Source organism: Mauremys mutica, chromosome 3, assembly GCF_020497125.1.
Source record: "Mauremys mutica isolate MM-2020 ecotype Southern chromosome 3, ASM2049712v1, whole genome shotgun sequence".
NCBI classification, from domain to species: domain Eukaryota; kingdom Metazoa; phylum Chordata; order Testudines; family Geoemydidae; genus Mauremys; species Mauremys mutica.
Window position 1 is genome coordinate 86,474,345 of NC_059074.1, and position 25,263 is coordinate 86,499,607.

General features: G+C 41.1%; 1 protein-coding gene across 2 annotated transcripts in view; it reads right to left on the bottom strand.

Annotated features, from left to right (window-relative positions):
- LAMA4 (laminin subunit alpha 4) overlaps window positions 1-25,263 on the bottom strand; it is a 139,002-nt gene that overhangs the window by 52,449 nt on the left and 61,290 nt on the right. For both annotated transcript variants that reach the window (XM_045010233.1, XM_045010234.1), the window contains 10 exons: window positions 25,133-25,219; window positions 23,397-23,548; window positions 23,088-23,198; window positions 18,640-18,751; window positions 13,141-13,308; window positions 11,336-11,529; window positions 7,490-7,606; window positions 4,624-4,772; window positions 2,183-2,324; window positions 254-350 (listed from right to left, as the gene is read on the bottom strand). In XM_045010233.1, the coding sequence (XP_044866168.1) occupies window positions 254-350; window positions 2,183-2,324; window positions 4,624-4,772; window positions 7,490-7,606; window positions 11,336-11,529; window positions 13,141-13,308; window positions 18,640-18,751; window positions 23,088-23,198; window positions 23,397-23,548; window positions 25,133-25,219 (1,329 nt within the window). The remainder of the gene's footprint in view (window positions 1-253; window positions 351-2,182; window positions 2,325-4,623; window positions 4,773-7,489; window positions 7,607-11,335; window positions 11,530-13,140; window positions 13,309-18,639; window positions 18,752-23,087; window positions 23,199-23,396; window positions 23,549-25,132; window positions 25,220-25,263) is intronic.

Sequence of the window (25,263 nt, forward strand, 5' to 3'; positions counted from 1 at the left end):
CATAATCTTTTAATACACCTGTAAATGTGCCCACTGTAAATAACAGAAAACTCTCAGCAGCTTGGCACGACACTAGCTATTCAAATTATACATTTTCCTTTTCTAACACATTGGATTCTAACTTTGATCAATATGTTATTCCGTTGCAGAAGCATTTCCTCCTTAATGATGTGCTTTTGAAATCTCTTTTCATATACAGAGCTATCGTATTACTGGCAAAGTAGTGAAACCAATAGGAAGGATGTATATTTACTGGCATCTGCTGTCTCTTGTAGTTCCTTGGCTTGATTGAGGAGCCTCTCACTTTCATCTTTACGGTAAATGATCTGAGTATCAATTCCAACTACAGCCTACAAATTCATTTAAAAAAAAGGGTCAGAATCTGCTTGACGAAACATATCTCTTTATTGTGTCTGCTTTTAGATGACATAATATTTCACACAGGCACAAACTACAAAATTGCTGCTGTTCCATTTTCTCTGTTAAAGTAAAAAGTAGGTGACTGGATGAGAAAAAAGTCTCAAATGCAAATTTTCTACAGGTTGCAACTGAAGTTTAAAGGAATGTATTTCCTCCAGACAGGCAAACTGAATAATAAATCCGCAGTATAGCACAAATATCATCTATATTAGGCAACTAAGATGTGGCCTAACCAATCGTCATGCTATTCAGATTGCAAGACACTATCCCTGAGAAGGAAGAAGTACCAATTATCAGTTCCCCACTAGGGAGATCATACCCTGGCAGGGAGAAAGAATGGAGCAAGCTGTGGTATAAATAGAAGATGCATAAGATGCTTTTTGATTCTGGAACTTGCTTTCATTGAAGTCAATGGCAAAAGTCTCATTGGCTTCAATGGGTGCAAAATTGGGCCAAAAAGGAGCGAGACCGAGAGGGTGAATCTTCCAAGATAAGAGAATGGTTGCTTGCTCTTATATGCAGGGTTTGGGGATCTGCTTCATGAATTGCTTACTCCTTCTCCAAAGTTAGGCTCCCCGAGCCATGACACCCGTGGCAATCTCTCCTCAGTGACTCACTGCCCAGAGGATGGAGTCCCTTGGATGAGACATAGGTGGTCAGCCTAGTGTATTGAAGGATGAATTTGTAAGCTCTGCAGGAACAAAGTCCTCCTATATGTTTTGTAAAGCACTGTGCATACTTACAATGCTGTAAAATAATAACAACAGTATTAGAAAGTCTGAATTCAAATATGGCACAAACATGAATGGCAGCTCAGATGTCAAATCTAATTTTCAGCTAAGTTGTTCTTTTGTGCAGTTTTTCTAGATAGGCCAAGTGAGGCTCATGGGCTTCACAATGAAATCATGTACTGGATGGCTCAAGGGGCCAATCCAGTGTAAAACTTGCAAATTAAAAGTTATTCTACTTGCAGTACACTATAACCTATATTTAATAATGTCTTAAACTTAAGTACTGCTTTACAGCACACAGAATCCCAAAGAGCTTACAAACTATTTGGGCCAAATTCAGTAGTGATATGTAAGTGGATATAAGTTATAAAGTATGGTGAACACTACTTAAACATATGCTTTCTTCTGGCTCTTTGGCACGCAAGTTATACCAACTTTTCACATCAGTAGAGCAAGTAAATGATAGTTTAAGAGTGTTTAAGTGACTGTATGGGAATCAATGCTAGAGCAATAGGGGCAGATTCAGCAAAGCACTTTACCCTTGAAGTCAATGGGACATATTTTATGCTTAAGAGCTTTGCTTGTAAGGGATGGCACTATGTATATGCTCACATCAAGCATATGCTTAGCCAGCTTTGCCAAATTGGGGTCAGAGTCTAATCACCACCACCTTCTGCATCACTTCTGATCTATCACTTCAACCACTTCTGAGATGCAGCCTCTCTGGGGGCAAAACATGGCAACCGTTTAACAGCACACAGCAACACTACACAACAGTTTAGGACAGGAAGTGAAGAATACCTCTGTGTACTTTTGAAACTACAGAGGAAATTTGGGGTAGCAGAAGTAATTAACCAGTTTGGAATTTGATCAGACAACAGGGATGAAGCCCCCATTCTTGCAAAAATGTTAATTGACAAATGATGAAGAGCTTGGTTTTACTTTACACCCAAGAGCCCAAAGTCTTATAACATCATGCTGGGATCCTGATTCAGAGCAAAGCAGACATGAACATTATGAAAACTACTTACATCACTGAGTCTGTGTGTTGTGTTTAATGCCAGTAATGCAGTTTCATTAGCTTCCTCAATATAACTAGCAATATTTTCATAGACATTTGAGGCATTTAATGCCTTTTGTACCAACCCATTTGTATCAACACTGTGTAAATTCCTGTTAGAAGGACAGAAGGGAAAAAAAGAAAAAAAATTGTTTACATCTCTTACTTGTAAAATTATGAGACACAGGAACTTTGGTGTAAATACTACTCTCACTTCCATACATGCCCATTACTCCCATCTGATTTCCGTGGGTTTGCACATGTGTGAAGATGGAATTAAGCCATTTGACTGGAACTTTCAAAAACACTCAGCAATAGCCTAACTCTGTTCCCACTGAGGTCAATGGGAATTTTACCATTGACTCCAATGAGAGCAGAGATAGCCAGCACTGAGTGCTTTTATGAAGATTACCATTTAGGTGTAGTTTACATATTCCCGTTCCGTATAATAATTAAGCTAGCTACTAGGTATAGCTAACACATCAATTTATGACCTCAATCCTTCATCTATTAACAACTTTCAATAGGTTTTTACATTTAATGCTGAACAAACCCATGAAAATTCAGAGCTTATGTTTGGTTCAGAGAGGAATTAAAAAACACTTTATCCTAACTTTCCAGATTTAGGGCCTAATCTTGCAAACACATGATTTCAATGGGACTACTCTCAGTAATCAAATTAATCATATATGTAAATGATTGACAGATCAGGCCTTATTGCATCTCCAGACTGGACTCTCATAAGATTTCTGAAATGTCTTGCTAAATGTGTCCAAAGACCAAAATGAAATTATACTAAACAAAATAAAGACAAGCAAATAAAAACAACAAAACCAGAAGGCATGATTTGAAGACAGAATAAATGTTTTAAGGGATTAAACTTTATAGGATAATCTTTCCAACAGATGTAAGAGTGTCACATTTCCATCAGTATGATCCATAAAGGTTTCTATTTGCTTTGTATTAAATTCCTGATGTCATGTACTCAATAAAGTGCTAGCTATCCATTTCATCCTGTCGTGGGGGCACTCTCTTTCAAATGACTGCAATACCATTAATTAGTAGCTCTCATACCTAACATACTAGTTTTTTGTGGGGGTCTGTTCCAGTTTATGTAAAATTATAGACCGGGGTAGGCAACGTATGGCACGTATGCCGAAGGTGGCACGCAAGCTGATTTTCAGTGGCACTCACACTGCCCGGGTCCTGGCCACCGGTCCAGGGGACTCTGCATTTTAATTTAATTTTAAATTAAGCTTCTTAAACATTTTAAAAGACTTTTTTACTTTACATAACACAGTAGTTTAGTTATATATTATAGACTTATAGAAAGAGACCTTCTAAAAACATTAAAATGTATTACTGGCACGCGAAACCTTAAATTAGAGTGAATAAATGAAGACTTGGCACACCACTTCTGAAAGGTTGCCGACCTTTGTAATTGACTATGTAATTTTAAGTTCCTGCATTGTATGGTTTTATGTATGCATTGTATAGGAAACCACTGGCTTTCTGTGTAATTTTTCTCTCTATTTTCAACTCCTACCTGGGGCTTAGGTATATTAAGGAATAATTGTTAAAATGTATTTAAATTAGATACTTGATAAACAGCTAAGGGTTGATACTGCAAACATTTATGCACATGAATACCTTTACTCAATGATACTGAAAGCAGAATTTGGTGAACGTGTTTTCTGCAAGTAATCACTTACAATAGTAATTTTTTCACACATAATCACAGTTGTAAATAAATCCATAATTCCAATCTGTCTAGAAGTCACTTTTGTATATATTGGTTTAAATCTAAGTATTTATCATCTCTCAATAGAACAAAAAGGCTTGGGGCACCTTTAATGTATGCAACTGGACCAATTCACCTTGACACCATCCATTTGGTATTTAAATTACTATAGGTATAGTACACTCAGTTTGAGACAAAACTACAGCAGACCCTACCTCTGACTGTAGCTGTAAGGCAATTTTTTATGTGAACCATCTTACTCACATGAACCATTTTATTCTTATGAGCTATTTTTGCAATCCCCATTTACATTTGCCAGTATCATATTATTTCTCAGTTATCTACTTCATCTATGCCTGTGTTACTTTGGGATGATAAAGAAATGATTGAAAAATGTGTGAATAAAAAACCAAAGGGAATTAAAACAAATATTTTTGACATAATTTTTTTTTAACATATTAAACGAAATATTGAGCAGCTCTAGTTAAAAGACTTTCTCAGACTGTGATATAATACCTGGCACATCTGACTTTACAGTGATTTGTTTAATATGTCTCTATAATCAGTATATATAATGCCACTATCTTTTTGCTTGTCTGTTTACCAATCTATCTGTGTGACTAGCAGCTCTTAAAATCAGCACAGTACAGTCTGCTGTAGTTAAAATTTACCGGTCCAACTGGTCAGCAAGTCTTTGAAGCTCCTGTGCATATTCCATAGCCTGCTGCACCAAATCATCATCAAATCGAGACAAATTGGCTAGTTTTTCTTGCAATTCCTTTTTAGCGCCATCTATTTCCGCATAGAATCCCGACACATTCTAAACAAAATATGGAAGGATAGAAAGAATCTGAAAATAGTAACAAAAATATCCTCTTTACTCTTAACTGTACAGGGTTTTTTTGGTATGTTAGGTAACATATATTTTAACTATGATATATTTTAACAGATGAAAAAGAGGGAAGTCGAAAAGGAGGCAAAATACAGATGGGGTCAAGGTGACTACAAGGGAGGAGTGTGACGAGTGAGAAAAATAATCCAAAATATCATAAACAGAGGGACAATGGATAGATACATGGAACATGAACACATTTGAGAGATGGTCGTATCTTCCATTACCTTTGTTGATATTAGTGCCACAGCGATTAGCTGAAATCATCTGAAATCGAGGCTTAATAGGTGGGATAAAAGTGACAGATCATATGCCACTGATCTGCATTTGAAGGGCTCACCCCATCTGGATCCACAGCACAGAATGAGGGCTGGGGTGGGCTCATCCACCTCTGTGGCACTGTCCACCTCCCCATACATATGGAACCTCTGCACTCCCAGCAGACTGTAACCTTGTCTTGTAACCTGTTTTGCTGTGGTGTTGTTGTGTGGGGGTTTTTCGTTAAACCAGTTTATCAATGAAAAGTGACTTTTCAACCAAAATGAAAATTTTCTGTTTCAAATTTTTTTTTGTTAAAAATAAAATAAAATAAATAACCAGAATGAAAAATTTCCACCAAAAATTTGGTCAAAAGTTGCCATTTCTATAAAAAATGGAAACTGATTTTTTTTGGGTAAAGTTCTTCAGTGTTTGGTTATCAGAAACCTTTTCTTAGTTTGCTTCAGGTTTTCATAAAAAAGACAACCCCCTGCCCCAGAAAATATTAAAAAAACCTCTTCTCACAAAAATAATTGGCATTTTCCAACCACCCTTGTCTATTTTCAGCGTTGAAACAAAAAGGCTCAACCTATTTTACACCATGAAACATTAATTCTCACTTCCTCACTCCACTGCTCCACAGAGTAATTGACTTTTAAGAGGATTTGTAGATTGGATGTATAAAAATCAAACTCCAACAACTGCTTATCTCTAAGTTGAGATTCAGGGTCTTTAACCTGTTCCTGCCTTCTGCCTGAAATGGACAAAGGTGTTTGTGTGGGGCTTTTTCTTTAACAGACAGAACAGTTCTCTGCTCAGTGCATCTTCTGGCCTCTTGGCAGGGCATCCCTTGTGAAGTAACTGAGAAATGCATGACAAAAGGCTTAACTAAAATCTATCCCTAATAAGGTGCTTTTAAAATAACATCATAGAATCATAGAATCATAGAATCTCAGGGTTGGAAGGGACCTCAGGAGGTCATCTAGTTCAACCACCTGCTCAAAGCAGGACCAAACCCAACTAAGTCATCCCAGCCAGGGCTTTGTCAAGCCTGACCTTAAAAACCTCTAAGGAAGGAGATTCCACTACCTCCCTAGGTAACCCATTCCAGTTCTTCACCACCCTACTAGTGAAAAAGTTTTTCCTAATATCCAACCTAAACCTCCCCCTCTGCAACTTGAGACCATTACTCCTTGTTCTGTCATCTTCTACCACTGAGAACAGTCTAGATCCATCCTCTTTGGAACCCCCTTTCAGGTAGTTGAAAGCAGCTATCAAATCCCCCCTCATTCTTCTCTTCTGCAGACTAAACAATCCCAGTTCCCTCAGCCTCTCCTCATAAGTCATGTGCTCCAGCCCCCTAATCATTTTTGTTGCCTTCCGCTGGACTCTCTCCAATTTATCCACATCCTTCTTGTAGTGTGGGGCCCAAAACTGGACACAGTACTCCAAATGAGGCCTCACCAGTGCTGAGTAGAGGGGAATGATCACATCCCTCGATCTGCTGGAAATGCCCCTACTTATACAACCCAAAATGCCATTAGCCTTCTTGGCAACAAGGGCACACTGTTGACTCATATTCAGCTTTTCGTCCACCGTAACCCCTAGGTCCTTTTCTGCAGAACTGCTGCCCAGCCATTCGGTCCCTAGTCTGTAGCAGTGCATGGGATTCTTCCGTCCTAAGTGCAGGACTCTGCACTTGTCCTTGTTGAACCTCATCATATTTCTTTTGGCCCAATCCTCTAATTTGTCTAGGTCCCTCTGTATCCTAGCCCTACCCTCCAGCATATCAACCACTCCTCCCAGTTTAGTGTCATCTGCAAACTTGCTAAGGGTGCAGTCCACACCATCCTCCAGATCGTTAATGAAGATATTGAATAAAACCGGCCCCAGCACCAACCCTTGGGGCACTCCACTTGATACCGGCTGCCAACTAGACATGGAACCATTGATCACTACCCGTTGAGCCCGACCATCTAGCCAGTTTTCTATCCACCTTACCGTCCATTCATCCAGCCCATACTTCTTTAACTTGCTGGCAAGAATACTGTGGGAGACTGTTTCAAAAGCTTTGCTAAAGTCCAGAAATAGTACATCCACTGCTTTCCCCTCATCCACAGAGCCGGTTATCTCGTCATAGAAGGCAATTAGGTTAGTCAGGCATGACTTGCCCTTGGTGAATCCATGCTGACATCAATTTTCTATGGCAGTAAAATTTAATTACAAATATTTTGACTGTGGCAGAAATGATTAGGTTTTATTGGAATATTTGTCAATACTTCAGCAATGCTATATAGAAAGTGTTCTCAAAGTTTGATATTTTGAATATGTGACTTGTTAAAAAAAAAAGCATGGCATTTAAACAGGTCATACAATCAGGCACCCACCTTTATCACATCACTTAATTCTGTGCTGAATTGTTGTGGCTCAACTAAAGTATTTATGGCACTTAGCAGAGTACTGTTCACATCATCAGTTTGCTCCTTCACCTTCTCTTGTTGCTTCTGCAGAAAAAAATAAATCCATATTCAGAAATGTTTTGTGCATTGGTAAAATGCAGTGTTAATGTTCTCTCGTATGTTGTTAATATGAACACTACAGTTGTATTGGTAAAATAAACAAACAGATATTATTAATTAAATGGGAAAAAAGCTAAGACCAAGTTTTGCTCACACTTCTCAAGTTGCATATTATAATATGACATTTTCAGTTTGGCTTGTCCTCATGGAAGACTAGGCCTTTATTTACAAAAATAAATTTCATTGTACATTGCAGTTTGAGCAATTATTGGAATGAACCACCCTTACTACACCACCAGAACAGTGCTCTTGCAGTACAAAGACAAATTAAATATAGACTTTTCACAGTGGCATGTAGAATAGTTTGGACTGGAAGATTTTTTACTACGTACAAATTAGAGATCTGTTTTCCATAACAATAATAAAACAAATGTGAATGTTCTCTTTGGTACAGCATCTGCCTTAGTGGAAAGTAATGAAACTCAAACAATGGTTAAAAGCAAAGAACAATTATGACCACATCCAACATACTTCAGCCTTCACTTCATAAATATGAGATAAGCTGCAGATCTGCTTCTGCACAGTAATTATAAAACAAAGGAAGAGGGGAACAAAGAAGACTCTGTACATGAAAATCCTAAGCTTCTTATAGAGCAATTCACAAAAACGAATGCCTGATTTTATATTTAATTATTAAAAGAAAACACTGAGTTCTTAGCTACATACTATTTAGCGATATTGAAAGTCAGAAGGAAGAATAAAATAATGATCTGATTCACTGCACTGTTCTCCTGGACGTTTGTTTAAAACAAGTACATGTATCTGGTGCTTCTTTTTCTTACAACATCTCTCAGGTCCACCAGTTCCAATGCATCCCTACAGCTAACACCCTTGGACTGGCCTTAGAATTCTCTTTCTGGGAATTCCTGCATCTTATCTTGCCCATTTTATTTAATACCAAATGTTGTGATTTAAAATCTGGTTCCTGTGACCATGTTGTTCCTCTCTTTGATCATCTATGTTGTTGTTTTTATTTACCTTCCACATCAAGTTCAAGTTACCAATATTGCCAACCCCAAGAATTCAAAAACCATGAGTTGGAATATATATATAAAGCACATGCGACTGGCCTAAAATCATGAGGTTTAAAAAAAAACAACCCCCCCCCCAACAAATCATGTTTTTTAGTTGTTGTCTGGTTTTTGAACTCCTCTGTCCACCCCAATACATGTGACAATTAAAGGGTGAAAATTCAACCTTAAAACATACAAACTGGACACACAAATCTGTAGGCAACAGCTCCCTTGTGTGGCTGCTCCCTGCCAAGTGCCTTCCCTGCCTCCCACTGCCCAGAGGCCTTGCTATTTCCTGGCTCTCCACTGACAGCTGTCTCCTGTCTCTAGCCTGCAGGAGAGGGGGCTTTTCTTGGGCTTTTACTTCCAATTTCCCGTGTGTGTGTGTGTGTGTGTGTGTGTGTGTGTGCGTGTGTGTGAAGAATGGGTGTTTGAGGCAGCTGCTGCCACCAACACTAGAGGGGGCCAGCAGCCCTGGGCCTGCTCTGTGGTGCTGTTGGGCACAGGGCCACCCTGCTACTGCAGACAGCAGCTACGATGGCCTGCAGCACATATGCCTCTAGTGGGCAAACTCTGAAACTCTACAGACAGCTTTCGCAAATTCCTGAGCTGCCTGTGTTTTATCACGAGACTGTGTGAGTTACCCCAAAATGGGCCAAAGCCATCACGCTCGTGATAAAATCATGAATGCTGGCGACACCAAGACTCTCATCCTGACTCTCAAGGCACCATTCCTGAATACTTTATTTGCATCCTACTTCAACACTGTTCTTTGCACCTCTTCGATGCATGCTCCAAACAGTCTCACTCTCTTTATTCAAATCCCTCTTTAAATAATTTACTATGTATAGAATGTATTTAAAATAATTAAACCCTGACTGCTTGAAATGTGGATCTTCATCTGAATGTGTGTGTGTGTGTGTGTGTGTGTGTGTGAACACACCACTGCCTTCTGCAGAATGGAACAAAAACTGCTTCATTTTCTTATAGGACCTATGCTTATAATACTTAAAGGAAATTCTCCTTTAGTTATAGTGAGGGGGATTTGTTCTTCTGAAACAGGAAGATCTGAATTGTATCCTGATTACCCCCATTAAATTAAGAGTAGTCACGTTGTGCAGAGAAGGCTGAGCCGTGAAATCCTTGCCATGGATTTATTGCAATGTATCTCAGATATGTTTGAGCTGTCAAACCTGTGTCTTGGTTAGCTCCCTGGGGCAGAGACCATGTCTTCATCTTCTGAAGCTCTGGATAGCAGCTAACTTTTATTAGCACTTATGTAGCTTACATCTAGACTAAGAGTGCCAAATCCATGCGGCAGAATGCACCATTACATATTTCACTGTGGCCCATGGGCCAGGGCTATGAAGTTAGGGTCTTCATAAGGTGACACACTTTGGCCTGGTCTACACTAAGGGCGGGTGTCGAACTAAGGTACGTGTAGCAGGGTGGCCCCTGCTCCTGCTGTGAGGGGTTTAAAAGTGGCCTGGCAGGGCTTGAGAGCTGCTGCTCTAAAAGCTGGGCTGATTGAGGGAGTGGCTGCAGGTGGGGCCACGCCCCAAACTGAGCCAAGGGCCTTATAAGAAGGCCAGGGAAGAGAGGCGCAGACAGTCTTCCTCTGCCTGAAGAGGAAGAAGGGCCTGGCTGCAGGGGCTATAGGCAAGGTACCTAGGGTGAAGCAGGGCTGGGGAAAGGCTGAGGAGCTGGGGAGCTCCAGCCTAGAAAGCCCCAGGCTGCGGCCTAGCAGTGGGCCAACAGGTACTGGAGATTGCAGAGGGCAGCCCAGGGGTAGGCCAAGGTAGCAGGTCCAAACCCCTTTGCCTGTGATGAGTAGGCTGATACTGCAGTCTGCCCCAGAGTGTGGGGCTAGACAATGACTGGCAGTAGCCAATACTGAGGCAAGGTGGGGATAGAGGGTGAGGGTTCCCTGAGGAGGGGAAACCCAGAGAGAACGGGGTTACTGCTAGGGGGCAGCACCCCATGTAAGAGGGCACCAGGTCCAGGGAGGGACACGGGGGGGCCTGAGGACAGGTGGATCACCAGCCTGCAGAGGGCGCTCCGAACACTGGACTGAGCTAATTCCCAGAGTCACCAGCAGGAGGCGCCGCAGCGGTGAGTCCAACCCGCTACAGTACGCAAGTTCAGCTACGTGAATAGCGTAGCTGAACTCGAACTACCTTAGTTCGAAGTACTCACCCGTCCAGACGCCGCGGGATCGAAGTCCGCGGCTCCCCCGTCGACTCCGCCACCGCCGTTCGCGGTGGTGGAGTTCCAGAGTCGACGGGAGCGCGTTCGGAGTTCGATATATCGCGTCTAGATTAGACGCGATATATCGAACTCCGAGAAGTCGAACGCTAGCCGCCGACCCAGACGGTAAGTATAAACGTACCCTTTATCAACTGTGGAGCTGGGAACAGAATCCAGGAGTCCTGACTCCCATTTCTGTGTGTTAGCCATTAGACAGCAATCCCTCTGGTGATAATAACATCAAACCACAATACAGAAACTCACACAGAGGAAAGTTTCTACACTGTCATTTCTGTAGCTACACATTTTTAGAATCCAACATTTAAAATGTCCTTGTCAGGGAAAAGGTGTTGCTCATAGACACACTTACAATATACATGCTGCTGCACAGTACCTCATTATCTTGGAGTTTGGCAGTATTTTCCTGATTTGTATCCTCCGTTTGCCTGACATAGTCATGAGCCTGGTCCAGAGCCTCCTGTAAGTCTGACAGCTTCATGTTATAGTCATTGAGCTGGTCCAATACGATGGGAAACAGAGATCTGGTGTCATTATACCTCAGCTGCCACTCCTCAACCTGCCTTAGTACTGAGAGAAGAGTCAGAGGTTATTGATTAATCTTTCTGAATTCTTTTGTTCTCTCCCTTCACAGCATGAGTTACCAATCTAGCTACATGTGACTTTCCAAAAAGATCAAGATCAGGGTATGCTCTTTCTGATGGAGTTTACATATACCAGCATCAGACCAACTTTATGACCTGAGTGGCTGTCCTTAATCAGGGAGTCAGTAAAAACACATTTGCTTGCAGGGAACTTGGGTACTGACCTATGACACTTAGCTAGACTTTATTTCTAACTATTCTTCTGAATGGGAAAAAAAACAAACGTTGTCTCATTTTAACTTCCTTATAAAAATTTCAAATTACAATGAATTATTATAGAAATGGGCAGGATTGTTTTTCGTTTGTTTACAGTCTCAGCTAACTAGTCCATACTTTTATTCTCTGGATGAAAGAGTACTTATTGTCTTACCCTTCAAGGTACAATATTCCCAAAATTACCTAGGCCAGGTTGGAAATAATAGTGAGCTAACTGTGGCTCTGATTCACTACAGTGTGACTCAAGTTTTATGCTGGCGAACCCCATGGAAATCAGTGGCGTTACCCTGGCCTAAGTTTGGAGGCACACAGGATGTGTCTACACTGCAGCTGGAGGTATAATTTCCAGATGTATTTACACTGGATTTGATCAAACTAGTGTACTAAAAATAGCAGTGTAGCACTGGCGACATGGGTGGTGGCACGGGTTAGCAGGGGCGGCTCCAGACCCCAGCACGCCAAGCGCGTGCTTGGGGCGGCATGCCACGGGGGGCGCTCTGCTGGTTGCCGGGAGGGCGGCAGGCAGCTCCGGTGGACCTCCCGCAGGCACGCCTGTGGAGGGTCCGCTGGTCTCAGGGCTCCGGTGGTCAACCAAAGCCGCGGGCACGCCTGCGGGAGGTCCACCGGAGCCGCCTGCTGCCCTCTCGGCAACCGGCAGAGCGCCCCCCGTGGCATGCCACCCTTCTTGGGGTGGCGAAATTTCTAGAGCCGCCCCTGTGGGTTAGCCACCCTAGTACGTACGTATATTCTCGGATGGGATTGTACTCAGTTGGTTGGCCCATGCCCCTACCCACATCATGGTGGCTATTTTTAGCATGCTTGCATGACCAAAGCTAGTGTGTGTACATCTACCTGTGCTGGAAATTATACCTCCAGCTGTAGTCTAGATATATTCATAGTGGTGAATAAGGTCCTGTAAGTCTACATAGTCCTCATTCTGACAGATAATGGCTTACTCTAACCTTTCCCATTTTTTCATGTTTTTCCTTTTGCAATCAGCAATCTTGGGAAAGAGGCATGGTGGCATGGCACAATCACCTTTAACCCCTTGTTCAAGCAGTGATTACTTAATCTACTGCAAACTCTAGATGAAGACCTTTAATAGTTTCACAGATTTCATATGCTTGCCATAATAGCATGTGTTTTCTTAAGCCATGAGTAGTCCAGCTGGCCAGCCACTACAGCCAGCATCTATGAGCAGATTCTTCACATAGGTTCAACATCACTGGTTACCATGGGCTGATTACTACTGGAACATTGTTACTATACTGTGCCTTTCCACCAGAATAAACACACAAATAGATGGAGACCTAAAACTCACGCTCTTGTGCAGCATCAGCCTCACTATTCGCAAGCAGCCTCTGATTGGTGAAAGGCTTGCGATGCTGGATTTCCCTCAGCATCTCCTCTGCCAAGTTCAGTTTCTGAATGATATCTTCAGTGCTCAGCTCATGCTGGATTCCATAGTATTTCATCTTGCTGCTAATTTCTGAGGACAAAGAAACAGAATGTCACTCCAACATAGTTACAGTGAAGTGAACTTTTTTGGAACACTTTCGTCCCTAGGGCCCTGGTTTGAATCCAGTTCAGGTTGATGGTAGGTGAAATGGGTCTGACACAGAGTAAAGCTGACACTGATAGTTCTGTCCACTAACTTCAGAAACAATGTCTGATGAGTTAGCCCTGGTCTACACTATGAGTTTAGGTCTAATTTAGCAGGGTTACATTGTACTGTGGACGTACTCCGACGAGTTAATGGTCTTAAGTGGGGACACACACAATCGATTGTATAAAATCAATTTCTAAAAAATCGACTTCTATAAATTGGACCTAATTTCATAGTGTATACATACTCTTAGTCTATTTACAACATGTTTCACAGTATGTTTATCAGATTGTCACAAATGTTTCCTAGTGCCTACATATTAATACATATTTGTTTTTCTTTCCTGCTAAACTATTTTTAGCAATCCACAAACTTCTACCACAACTCCCCTTAATATGTTAGAACCATTTGGGTGTACATAGCACAAATTATTCTGAGCAATCGACCAGAATGTTTACACATGTCAGTTCACCCCTTGCCAAGTCCCTGACATAAGTACATACCAAGCACGGCACCAGGGCATCCTATTTCTGTCAGAGAGGGGGAATAACAAATGGTCCATGGAGGCAGAGAAAAAAGGAAGGCATATAAGAGAAGAGGATAAAAATACAAGAGAGAAAGGAGAGAAAGAAAAGGACAGATGGGAGAGACAGCAAAAGGAGAAAAAAGAACAATGGAAAAAGAGACAGAAGGAAAAGGATGAAAGGTGACAGGTATTAGGTTTCCAAGACATATGGAGAGACATGACAAGATAGGCAGGGTAGGAAGGAATGCAGGGATTATGGGCATGACACTTCTTTGGGCCCACATTAAGCCTTGAGTCATCTAGAGTGAAGCCCAGTAGTTGTTCAACAGTGCGCACGAGTACTACATAATAGGGCAATAAATGAAAAGGATTAAAGCTCACTACCCAAAATAACTACCCAAGTAATTGAAATAGTAGTTGGCAAACCCATGTAGTTGGTGTTTGGATAGGACAATGAAGTTGTACTTAACACCACTTCTTTTCAAAAGGTTCCATGGAACTTCTAATATCCACAACTGGTTAGGATCTCAGTTTTAGGTCTCATGTGTAGAAGCACACTTCTTACTTTATAATACCCCTTAAAATTTCAGGCACCCATTCAGTACTGGTATGGAGGGAAGAGTGTCCTCTATTGCATCATCTAAACCACTTCCTATAGCACATACATTTTGCATAAATGCCCAACCCCCAAGTATTGATCTATACCAACCCTGACTGGAAAGGGGATGTTCAAAGGTCAGGTTAAATCAGTGTTTACATATTGGTATCACATGCACTTTTCCTTTTTGGTCTGTCAATGCTTGAGTAATGTAAATGTGCTGTAAGATAGAGCTTGGGCCTTTATGGCACAGGGAACAGGGAAGCTTTCAAGTATATTTCATTTGTTTTTATTGCTTCTTGTAGATACAAAAGGAGGAGCTGCAGTTGGTTTAATCTCAGTTTTATGTGTCCATGTGATAGGAAGGTGCCATCAATATTCTGGAATAGAGATAATAATCTCTGACTGGAGTATCTTTCTTCAGTGCAGTTGTGTTTGGGAAGATGCTCACTGTTGTCACTTATCAGAGGGGTAGCCGTGTTAGTCTGGATCTGTAAAAGCAGCAAAGAGTTCTGTGGCACCTTATAGACTAACAGACACCACACAATAGCAGATTTTAAGGTGGCCATCCTGCAGCAAAAAATCTTCAGGACCAGACTTCAAAGAGAAACTGCTGAGGCCATGGCTACACTTGCAAATTTGCAGCGCTGCAGCAGGGTGTGAAAACACACCCTCTCCAGCGCTGCAAATTGCAGCGCTGCAAAGCACCAGTGTGGTCAAAGCCCCAGCGCTGGGAGCGCGGCTCCCAGCACTGTACGTTATTCCCCACAGGGAGGTGGAGTACGGACAGCGCTGGGAGAGCTCTTTCCCAGCACTGGCGCTTTGACTACACTTAGCGCTTCAAAGCGCTGCCGCGGCAGCGCTTTGAAGTGCAAGTGTAGCCATAGCCTGAGTTTCAGTTCATCTGCAAATTTGACACCATCAGCTCAGGATTAAACAAAGACTGTGAATGGCTTGCCAACTACAAAACCAGTTTCTCCTCCCTTGGTTTTCACACCTCAGCTGCTAGAAGAGGGCCGCATCCGCCTTGATTGAACTAACCTCGTTATCTCTAGCCTGCTTCTTGCTTGCATATATATACCTGCCCCTGGAAATTTCCACTACTTGCATCCGACGAAGTGGGTATTCACCCACGAAAGCTCATGCTCCAAAACTTCTGTTAGTCTATAAGGTGCCACAGGACTCTTTGTTGTCACTTGTCCCTATTACTGACAATAAAAACTCTTGAAAATGCAAACAGTCTCTTAGTCCCTAAATCAAAAAGTTATTTCTTCATCTGGGAAGGTATAAAATGGCCTATTTGCTAGTTGTAAAGTGTGTATATTTTGGTATATATGTTGCTGGTGAGAATGCTGGTATTGCAATAGTAATACACAAAGATAGATTTTAGAAGTGTTATCTGCATCTCTAGACAGTCAGTTCACAGATGAGTTGGACTCCAAGACAGTAGGTGACAGCTTGTCACAACATTTTAATATGAAGAGTCTCCTTGTTGCACTCTGCTAGTTTTGGGAGACCTTAAGCTTGTTCTATTCTTTGCCTGACGTGAAACAGTATCACAGCAACAGTTTATGACACTTTGCAGTAGACAGTCAGTTTACAAAACTGTACTTTCATTCACTAAAGGCAATGTTTTCTTTGGAAGAAAGGAGAAAGAGAGACAAAATCTAAGTTCCTTTGCAGAGATGCAATATCTGTATCCAAACTAAATTGAAAACTCCACAGCCTGATGACAATTGGCTTGGAGTGGAAACCTCTGTCTGTCCCCTTGACTGAGGTTAGAGGTTACAATATTCTTTTCCCTTTGGAGATGCCTGCATGAAATTACTCATATGACAGGAATCTTAACAAAACTAAGATTTATTCAAAAATGAGAGAAAATGGAGTTAAACTAAAAGAAACTTTGTTTAATAGAATCTAGATTTACATTTTTCATCAGCTAAACTAGATGAGGCATTCTCCACTTAATTACAGAGAAGAAAAAGAAAAGCAAAGAGCTGAAAGTAATCCTCTGTCTCTGACCACTCTGGTCTGCTTGCCAGCATTGTGCTGATGTCTAGAGATGAGTCTTTCTCCCTTACCCAACCTCTTTATCAAGCCCACTTGGAGCCAGGGTGGATAACCCCTGTTTTCCAAAACACTTTTCTCCAGCTATGTACACACATAAAAGGATTTGGACTCTCCACTTTCTCTAAGAGATGGACCATGAAGACACAGAGATCCTTTACACCTGTCTTTCAAAGGCTTAAAAACTTAGCATAGATGCCACTTTTCACATGCGACCTTGGCTGGTTGGATCTAGTGTCAGTTACCCCTCTGGTTCAAGTCCTCCAAGCAATTACTTCTTTTGCAGCGGTGGATTACCCTTTTGTGGGGCCCTGGGCCAGAGTAAGTGGGGGGACCCTCCCCACCCCTTCTGCCTGCAGTCCCCTCCCCCCCCACGCTCCTACCAGGGAAATGGGGTCGGGCGTGGGGGCTTCCCCTGTTCCCAGGCAGGAGCGCTGGATGGATGGAGTAGGTCAGGGTGAAGGGGGGCCCATTTTCCAGGGCTCCCCAGTTGGCCGAGGCCCCTGGGCATGGGTCCCGCTCCCCCAGTGGTTAATCCACAACTGTTATTTTGTCAGGAAATACAACTTGTGGGTAGGGTGACCAGACAGCAAATATGAAAAATTGTGACGGTGAGGAGGGGTAATAGGAGCCTATATAAGAAAAAGACCCCAACATTGGGACTGTCCCTATAAAATCGGGACATCTGGTCACCCTACTTGTGGGCATGTCCCCAGACACTCTGTCTTAACACTATTTTGAAAACAAAGAAATAGACAAAAAATAAGCCAGATTTTCTGCTTTGGTCAAGCTGAGTTCAACACAAGACCAGAGGGGAAGGCATCAAAGATGGTTTCAAGCCACCTTTGTGGCTTCCCAGTCCCCAGCTGGCTCAGAGCTAGGACTGTCTCCTGATGGAGTTTACAGCAGAATCTGCACTGGCTGCCAGTGGCTTCCAAGAGCTGTCATGGTAACCAAGGATTACTGTATTGCAATAATGCTCTGGTTACACTCCCTACACTAGGCTGTGAGAGTGTAGGCAAGGATGTAGCAGCCATTGTGGTGTTTCTAGGCCATCCAAGGGCTCTCCTTGCCAGGGTGTATTCCTCCACTGGCTATATCTGCCACCTTTGTGGCAGATTTGCACTGAAAGAAAATTGCATAGTTTCTCTAACAGAACAAAGAGTCTGGCCAATAAAGTTAAATAACTAATCAAAGACTACACACTAAGTCAGTGGCAGAGGTGGGATTCGAATTTAGGATGTCCAGTTTCATATTCAATCTATTAGACTATGCTGTCTCCCCAAATTGGAAGCAAAGAAAATCACAATGAAAAAAAAATAGATTTATAAAATGGGATGAAATCCTGGCTTCATTGAGGTTAATGACAAAACTCCCACTGCCAGTGGGGCTGGGATTTCACCCTGGGTTTTAAATATCTTGTTATTTTATTGACACAATTCTTCTAAAAATCACAACGATCTTTCCATATAGAAACTTTGTAGAAAGTTACTTTTAAAATCAAAATTGATTCTAGGGACAGATACATTCTAATTTAGTGCTGCCATGATAAAGAACTACAATTCTCTGTAATGGGTCTACATGGAAAAGCTTTAGTTTGTCTCTGTCTACCTAGCTAGTTATATAGCCTCGGTCACTATAATATGTGGGCATCCACTCTATTTAATCGAGATTAAAAAAAACCAAAACCAAGCAAACATACATACATACATACAAACTACAGCCTGTATAATATTTTTATGTTTCACAAAATAATTGATTTCATATGTACTTGACCTGAGATTTAACTTTCTGAGGAAGATGTCAGGAGAGAGAGAAAAGAAGTGCAGCACTCTATAATGGAGGATACCTGAGACACTGGTCACAATAGCTTGTTGAGAAAGATAAATTTTCATCCTGGCTTCATATGCTGTTAAAACTCTATGTCTGATGGTTTTATAGCACTACTCCTGTGACATTTCTCCAGTGGAGATTTTATTGATATATTCTTGACATTAAGCTGAACCAGAAAAATTCTGTTTACCTTGGATGTTGTCTTTTATGTTGCCGAGTTGCTGCACAAGTTGAGTAGCATGGTTAATGGTCGCCATGGTTTCCTTCTGTACCAGTAGGCCTTTGCTTGATGCTTGATTTCCCTTTGAATAAACCATGCAAGCATAAGATTAGTAATTTTTTAAAATCCACATGCATGTGTGCGAGTGTGCAGTACAAACATAATTTTTGTCTCTTCCCAATGAAAGTGTTGTGTAGGCCCATTCAGCCTATAAAATTATATGTAAAAAGGTGCTTGAAATGAAGGGCTGCCTTTTTGGTATTTTGAGAATTGAAGAATAAGAGATTAATATCTAGTCCATATTTCTCCATCATCTGCTGCAATCAAATTGTCATAAATTATGTATGTTTGTAAGACTCCCATAAATTATTCTGCTGAGTCTCAAGCTGCTTGTTCCTAGGCACCCATCAACGCTGCCTGATTTTGTCAGATGTTTGTTTCCCAAAAAATGTAAGTGTATGGACAAAAGACTAATGTGAGACTCAAGGCCAGTTTTGGGAATCTGTCTCTCCTATAGAGAGATTTTGTTTGTGGGAGGACTCCCAATCCTCTCAGCCTCTCCTCCAGTGGACGAGAAGCTGGGTATGAGTCAACAGTGCACCCTTGTTGCCAAGAAGGCTAACAGCATATTGGGCTGCATTAATAGGAGCATTGCCAGCAGATCGAGGTAAGTGATTATTCCCCTCTATTCGTCACTGGTGAGGCCACATCTGGAGTATTGCGTCCAGTTTTGGGGCCTCCACCACAGAAAGGATGAGGACAAATTGGAGAGAGTCCAGCGGAGGGCAACAAAAATGATTAGGGGGCTGGAGCACATGACTTATGAGGAGAGGCTGAGGGAACTGAGCTTATTTAGTCTACAGAAGAAAAGAGTGAGGGGGGATTTGATAGCAGCCTTCAACTACCCTAAGCGGGGTTCCAAAGAGGATGGAGATAAGCTGTTCTCAGTGGTGGCAGATGACAGAACAATGAGCAGTGGTCTCAAGTTGCAGTGGGGGAGAATAGGTTGGATATTACAAAAGATATTTCACTAGGAGAGTGGTAAAGCACTGGAATGGGTTACCTAGGGAAGTGATGGAATCTCCATCCTTAGAGGTTTTTATGGCCCAGCTTGACAAAGCCCTGGCTGGGAAGATTTAGTTGAGGTTGGTCCTGCTTTGAGCAGGGGGTTGGACTAGATGACTTCCTGAGGTCTCTTCCAACTCTAATCTTCTATGAGTCCCTTCCTCTAAAACTCAGACAGCCAGTGGTAGCCAATAAGCTCAGGCAGAAGCAGAGTCACAGTCATCTGTTACATTTGGACTGCCCTCTAAATAACACTCTCCTGTCACCATCACAACTTCTTGGGGTCCTCAAAACTGGCTTTACAGAGAAGCATTGGTTTAAGATTGAGGGCAGAGGGGATATTAAGATTTACTGTTGCATAATCATCATGGTTCCTAAGAAACTTATTGACTTCAGTTGTCCTTAGATTTAATTTCCTTAGGGAGACCTCAGGATGGAGAATAAAAGAAACAAACCTATTGCTATGTTGTCCATTGCTGGTAGGTCTTGTATGCCAATCAACATCTCATGATCGATGGTATCAAAGTGCTTAGATTCAGAGGTATGCTTTGGCTTGTAATAGAAATAATTCTCACAAGAAAATTAGGATCTGGGTTCAGGTTTGGACTTTGAATCCCCCTCCCAATATTTTTGAAGACCTGTAGCTCCTGAGAAATCGGTTTTCCTCGGTAAATGATGCATTTGGTTGGGAAAAAACAACAACTTTCATTTCTCTGTCCTGTAGTTATTAATAATTGTTATTACCCAATTCCATAACTCTAGCTGCTTTGTTTGATCAGCTGTGGCTAGTACTAACATAGCCACATTATCTTGCAAATAGGTATTTTCAGTTGTGAGAGCACCAGGTGGCGCTTTAAACCAGATAGAAGGCTGAAAATAAGCTTGGAAAGAAAAAATGGGTATCAGTTTAGAAAATGGGATGGAGCCTGGCTTCAACGGGGGGCAGAACCAAGAGCAATCCTGGGAAATAGAACAGGAAGGTATTTTTACCTGAATGAAATAAATAGTTGGGTTCATAGTAAGAGTTTTAATTTTTTACATATTATTTACTTTTCCTTGGAAGGAAGAACACTATATGAGTCACTATACAGATTTATTATCTTCAGGGTTTCTGCTGTTTTGTTTTATTTTGCTGCTAATTGTTGTTTATTTTAAGGCAATAACCATTCATGTTTATACATAAACATTTGCACTTAAATATTTTTCCTTCTTTAATAACACCCACATTCTTTTTAGCCAGTTATGGTTTTATATTTGCATACACTAAGAATTACAATGGTACAAGCTGAGACTGCAATTAGAATGAGAAGAGCAGTGATCTCTTTCAGAAGGGAAGCAGCATTTCCTCTAAGATCAATCAGTATTACAGTGTAAACTAAGGATGCTGTTGCTGAACCCACTAATCCCACTGACTTCATGCAGACTTTGGGTAGGATTTCCAAAGTAATATACAGGAGTTATATTATATTCTCCAAATTCCCAGCAAAATTCTGCAGGACAGAGCCTTTAAGCTACTTTACCAGAATTGCATCATATTTAGGTAATTATAAATCACATTTATTGTAATAAAACCTCACATACATTTTGTGGTTCTGTTCTGTTTGAATGGTTAAAACCAGAAACCCAGCCATCACTTAGACATCATGAAGTACACTTGCAAAACTTTGAATGGAAGACATAGTACACACTTGCAAAACCCATTAAAACTAACAAAGGCTCCTACCCTGATTTCCTTTTTAGTGCTTTGAAAAGAGCAGAAAAATGATGTATATGGAGGAATTACTATGCTGCTATCTCTACTGTGAGAGTCCAGGAACTTGATCTTCTCCCTTCACTAGCAATCACAAGTTCTGAGTGTCTGTGTGTTCCATTCTATGCATCCGAAGAAGTGAGCTTTAGCTCACGAAAGCTCATGCTAAAATAAATTTGTTAGTCTTTAAGGTGCCACAAGTACTCCTGTTTTTTTTGCGGATACAGACTAACACGGCTGCTACTCTGAAACAAGTTCTGATGTAGGAGATTCCTCACAAAGGAGAGGCCCCAATGGAGAAAGCCCACAAGTAAATTAAATCACTTAAAGACACAGGGGATGCTGAAATCCAGTGACCTCAAAACAAATCCCAGTACCAGTGAAGATGATGGGAAATCCTATTATCCAGATACACTAAAAATGCCAACAAAACCTAAAGCCTCAATCAAGCTACTTTCAAACCACAGAGGGGGATATTTAGACTCACTGAGTGGTTTCACAGTAATAGGTGAAGGTGAATTGGTTGAATCAGCTGGTCCTTTTGCAAAGTGCAGAGGAACACAAACAACAATAAGTTTAATACTGTAGGGTCCTTCCATTAAGTAAATACTGATCTCCCACCTCCTTACTCACTCTCTTTCTTCCTGTCTCTGTGTTGTTCTCTGCTTACTTCTGTGCTTGAGTTTTAGTCTTAAGCGTAATATTTTACTTGCCTGACAGAAGAATTAAGAAGTGAAGCACAGACTCTGGAACTGTGCCATGAACTCTAATTGTATTCTGCTCTCAGTGAAAATATGCTGATCACTGACTTGATATCACTCAAATTATGAAGGATACTTGTTAATCACTATTTTTTAAAAAGAGAAAGTATGTTGAGCCCCAGCTGTTCTCTTAGGAGATTTCATGTTAGCACTCTGTTAGGCTGCAGTAAGTGTGCCCCTTGAAGTGATGGAATGTAACACTAATTTTATGGTCTTGCAACTGAACATTGATAAAATATATATGATTATAATTGTGTCAAAACATATCTTGAGTGCTGATCAGGTGCCTTTCTCAGCAGGTACCTGAGAAGCCATTTTTAACTGGCAGTTTTGAAACATGATTTGAAGTATCTAATCAGTGCTAATTTAAATTTTATGAGAGCATCTGTGTAAAATATATACAGTTCAAACATTCAGAAAATACACCGGAATTACTTTCATCTTGATTACTTTGCTCAATTATAAAACAGAATTTGAAATGGAAGTTCAGCATCAAAAGTGGTGCCAGTTTAGTAAATGTGGCCTCTGTGAGGGACTATGGGCAATATGTGGAGGACAATGAGCCAGATCGAAAGTTTTCTGAAGCCAGTGGAATGACACCTATTAACTTCAGTGAGTTTCAGATCAGGCCCTATATCCTGTGTTTTCAGGAAGACAGACTGGAGAGATTATTTCCATTTCCAGTTCCTAGAAGCATCCTTCTTTGTTTCAAAAATAAAATAATCTACTAAGGCCCTTTAAAGGTCCTTTCTTGAAACCCTTTTGCCATAATGGGACAAATCGTAGGCTCACATTGGTTCACCTACTCCATCATGAGTTCATAATGGGAACTGCAGACAAACCTGTTCTTCAAGTGTCTTTATTTCTAAGAGGAGACTGGCCCTTTCAGTCTCAGCATTATCGATGCGGATCTTCCTAAGTACAGAATGATTTTCTTTTGCTGACAGTTTCATCTGTATGAAAAGAGATTTTTAAAAAATAGTGTTAATTCAATATAGCTGAAAACAAATTTCTCTATAATGAGTATGGTATGGGCAGCACAGGAATTCAACTATGCTGAACAGGGTTTGAAATGCTTATGGATGGAGCATTAATTTGTAGGTTAATACTAAACTAAAAAATGAAGCCCATCCAAATAGGGCAATCTGTACCTTGAGGAAGGAAACAGTGGAGTTGAGTTCATTCAAGTGTCTGTGAGCAGCAACACCACTGGAAATGCTCAGCAAAATTGATTTGCTTTCATCAATAGAGAGAATTGCTAATCGGATGTCATCAGTCAAATCCCAAATGCATTTATCACAACCTGACAATAAAATAAGATATGGTCATTTTTCTTTTAACTTCAGTTTCAGTTAAATGGAAAACACTCTTCTTCTTAAAGTTTACTTTGTGCCCTTCACACCACAGGGGATTCTTCTTAGTTATTAATGGAGCCCTTAGGAAACCCATTTTTCTTCATTTTAATCCACCCACTTTCAAGGTCCCACAGTTTAACCACCACACTTCCACCTGAGGACAGCCAGATGGAACTAGTTTGGGAGCCTGTCAAGGCTGCTTGGTAACCAGTGGGAGGGGTAATAAGAGGTATTTCCTGGCTATGCCTTAGGGACTCAGCATGCTTGTGGCTCACAGAACAAGAAATCAGGGCCAAAAAGTGAGTTCACACAATTGTTATAACACAGAAACATGCATTTATTAATACTTGCAGTTATAGCAGAATATATTTTTTGTTCAGTGACTGGCAGTCATCTGTAGAAGCTGAACTCAATTGACAGTTCAGTTAGGAAGTCAATTCTTAAAGGCACAGTGCTAGTATATCTGAATTATGGTTAACGAGAGGGCTACCCATGGCCATGCAGAACTAGGGTGACCAGATGTCCCGATTTTATAGGGACAGTTCTGATATTTGATATTTTTCTTATATAGTCCCTTATTAACCCCCACCCCCGTCCCAATTTTTCACACTTGTTATCTGGTCACCCTATGCAGAACACTGGTTCTAAGTAATATTGTAAACTTTCTAATTAAATGTATACCATTACTAAATGCCAAGAACCTTTGATGAATGAAACATTGGTGTTACATTGCTAAAAATCACAAAGCTAGGAAATATAAAACAAAGGTTCCAACAGCAACTTTCTCTCAGCTGTGTTGCACATTCTGTTTACAACAAAAAAAGGTTATACTGCCATTAACAAGGTCAGCATTTAACCACAGTGACAACACTGTGGTACTGGAGACACCAGAGTGTCCCCTCTGCATTTTGAATAGGAGATACCTGCAATATCTCAGAAACTTCATTATGGTATCTCTTGCTAAATACTGGTTTTGCAATGGAGACCATTATATACTGACATACATAGGAATTGATGTTCAAGGCAGCTGAGGAAATATTGCTGCTGCAACCAAAAGTTTTGCATTTTGTGTTTGTGTTTTTAGATGATAACTTTTAGGACCAGAGACCCATATGCTCAAAGGTATTCAGGCACCTAACTCCCATTGATTGGAAAGAAAGTTAAGTACCTAACTCCGTCTGAGGAACTGGGCAAACTTATTTTTAGGTACTGCCCTGAGTAGAAGACATTGTGCCTGAGGGCCCACAGAATCAGCCTTCTGAGTCATTCATAGTGCTTCAGGGTCTCTCTCTAAGGACTAGTAAGGCGCTGAGCAATCTCCCCCAGTCCAGCAAAACAATTAAGCCTGTGTTTAACTTTAAGCACTGGACACTACACACACTTAAAACTAAGTACAGGCTTAAGTGTTTTGTTGGATCCTGGCCAGAGTGCTCAGCATCTTGCAGGATGAAACCTTAATATGTATTTACAGGTTACTAAATACAGTAAGGGTATTCCATTGTTTTTATTGGATGCCTTGCTGTTATTCTTACTGATTGTTGGGCAATCGGTGCCTGTAGGGCCCTCTCCTAGACATTCTCCAGTTCGACTGTCACAGGGTCCTCCTCTGCAATTGCACTCTGTGGAAAAAAGGAGATTTTTAGAATCATTTTCAAAGTGTGCC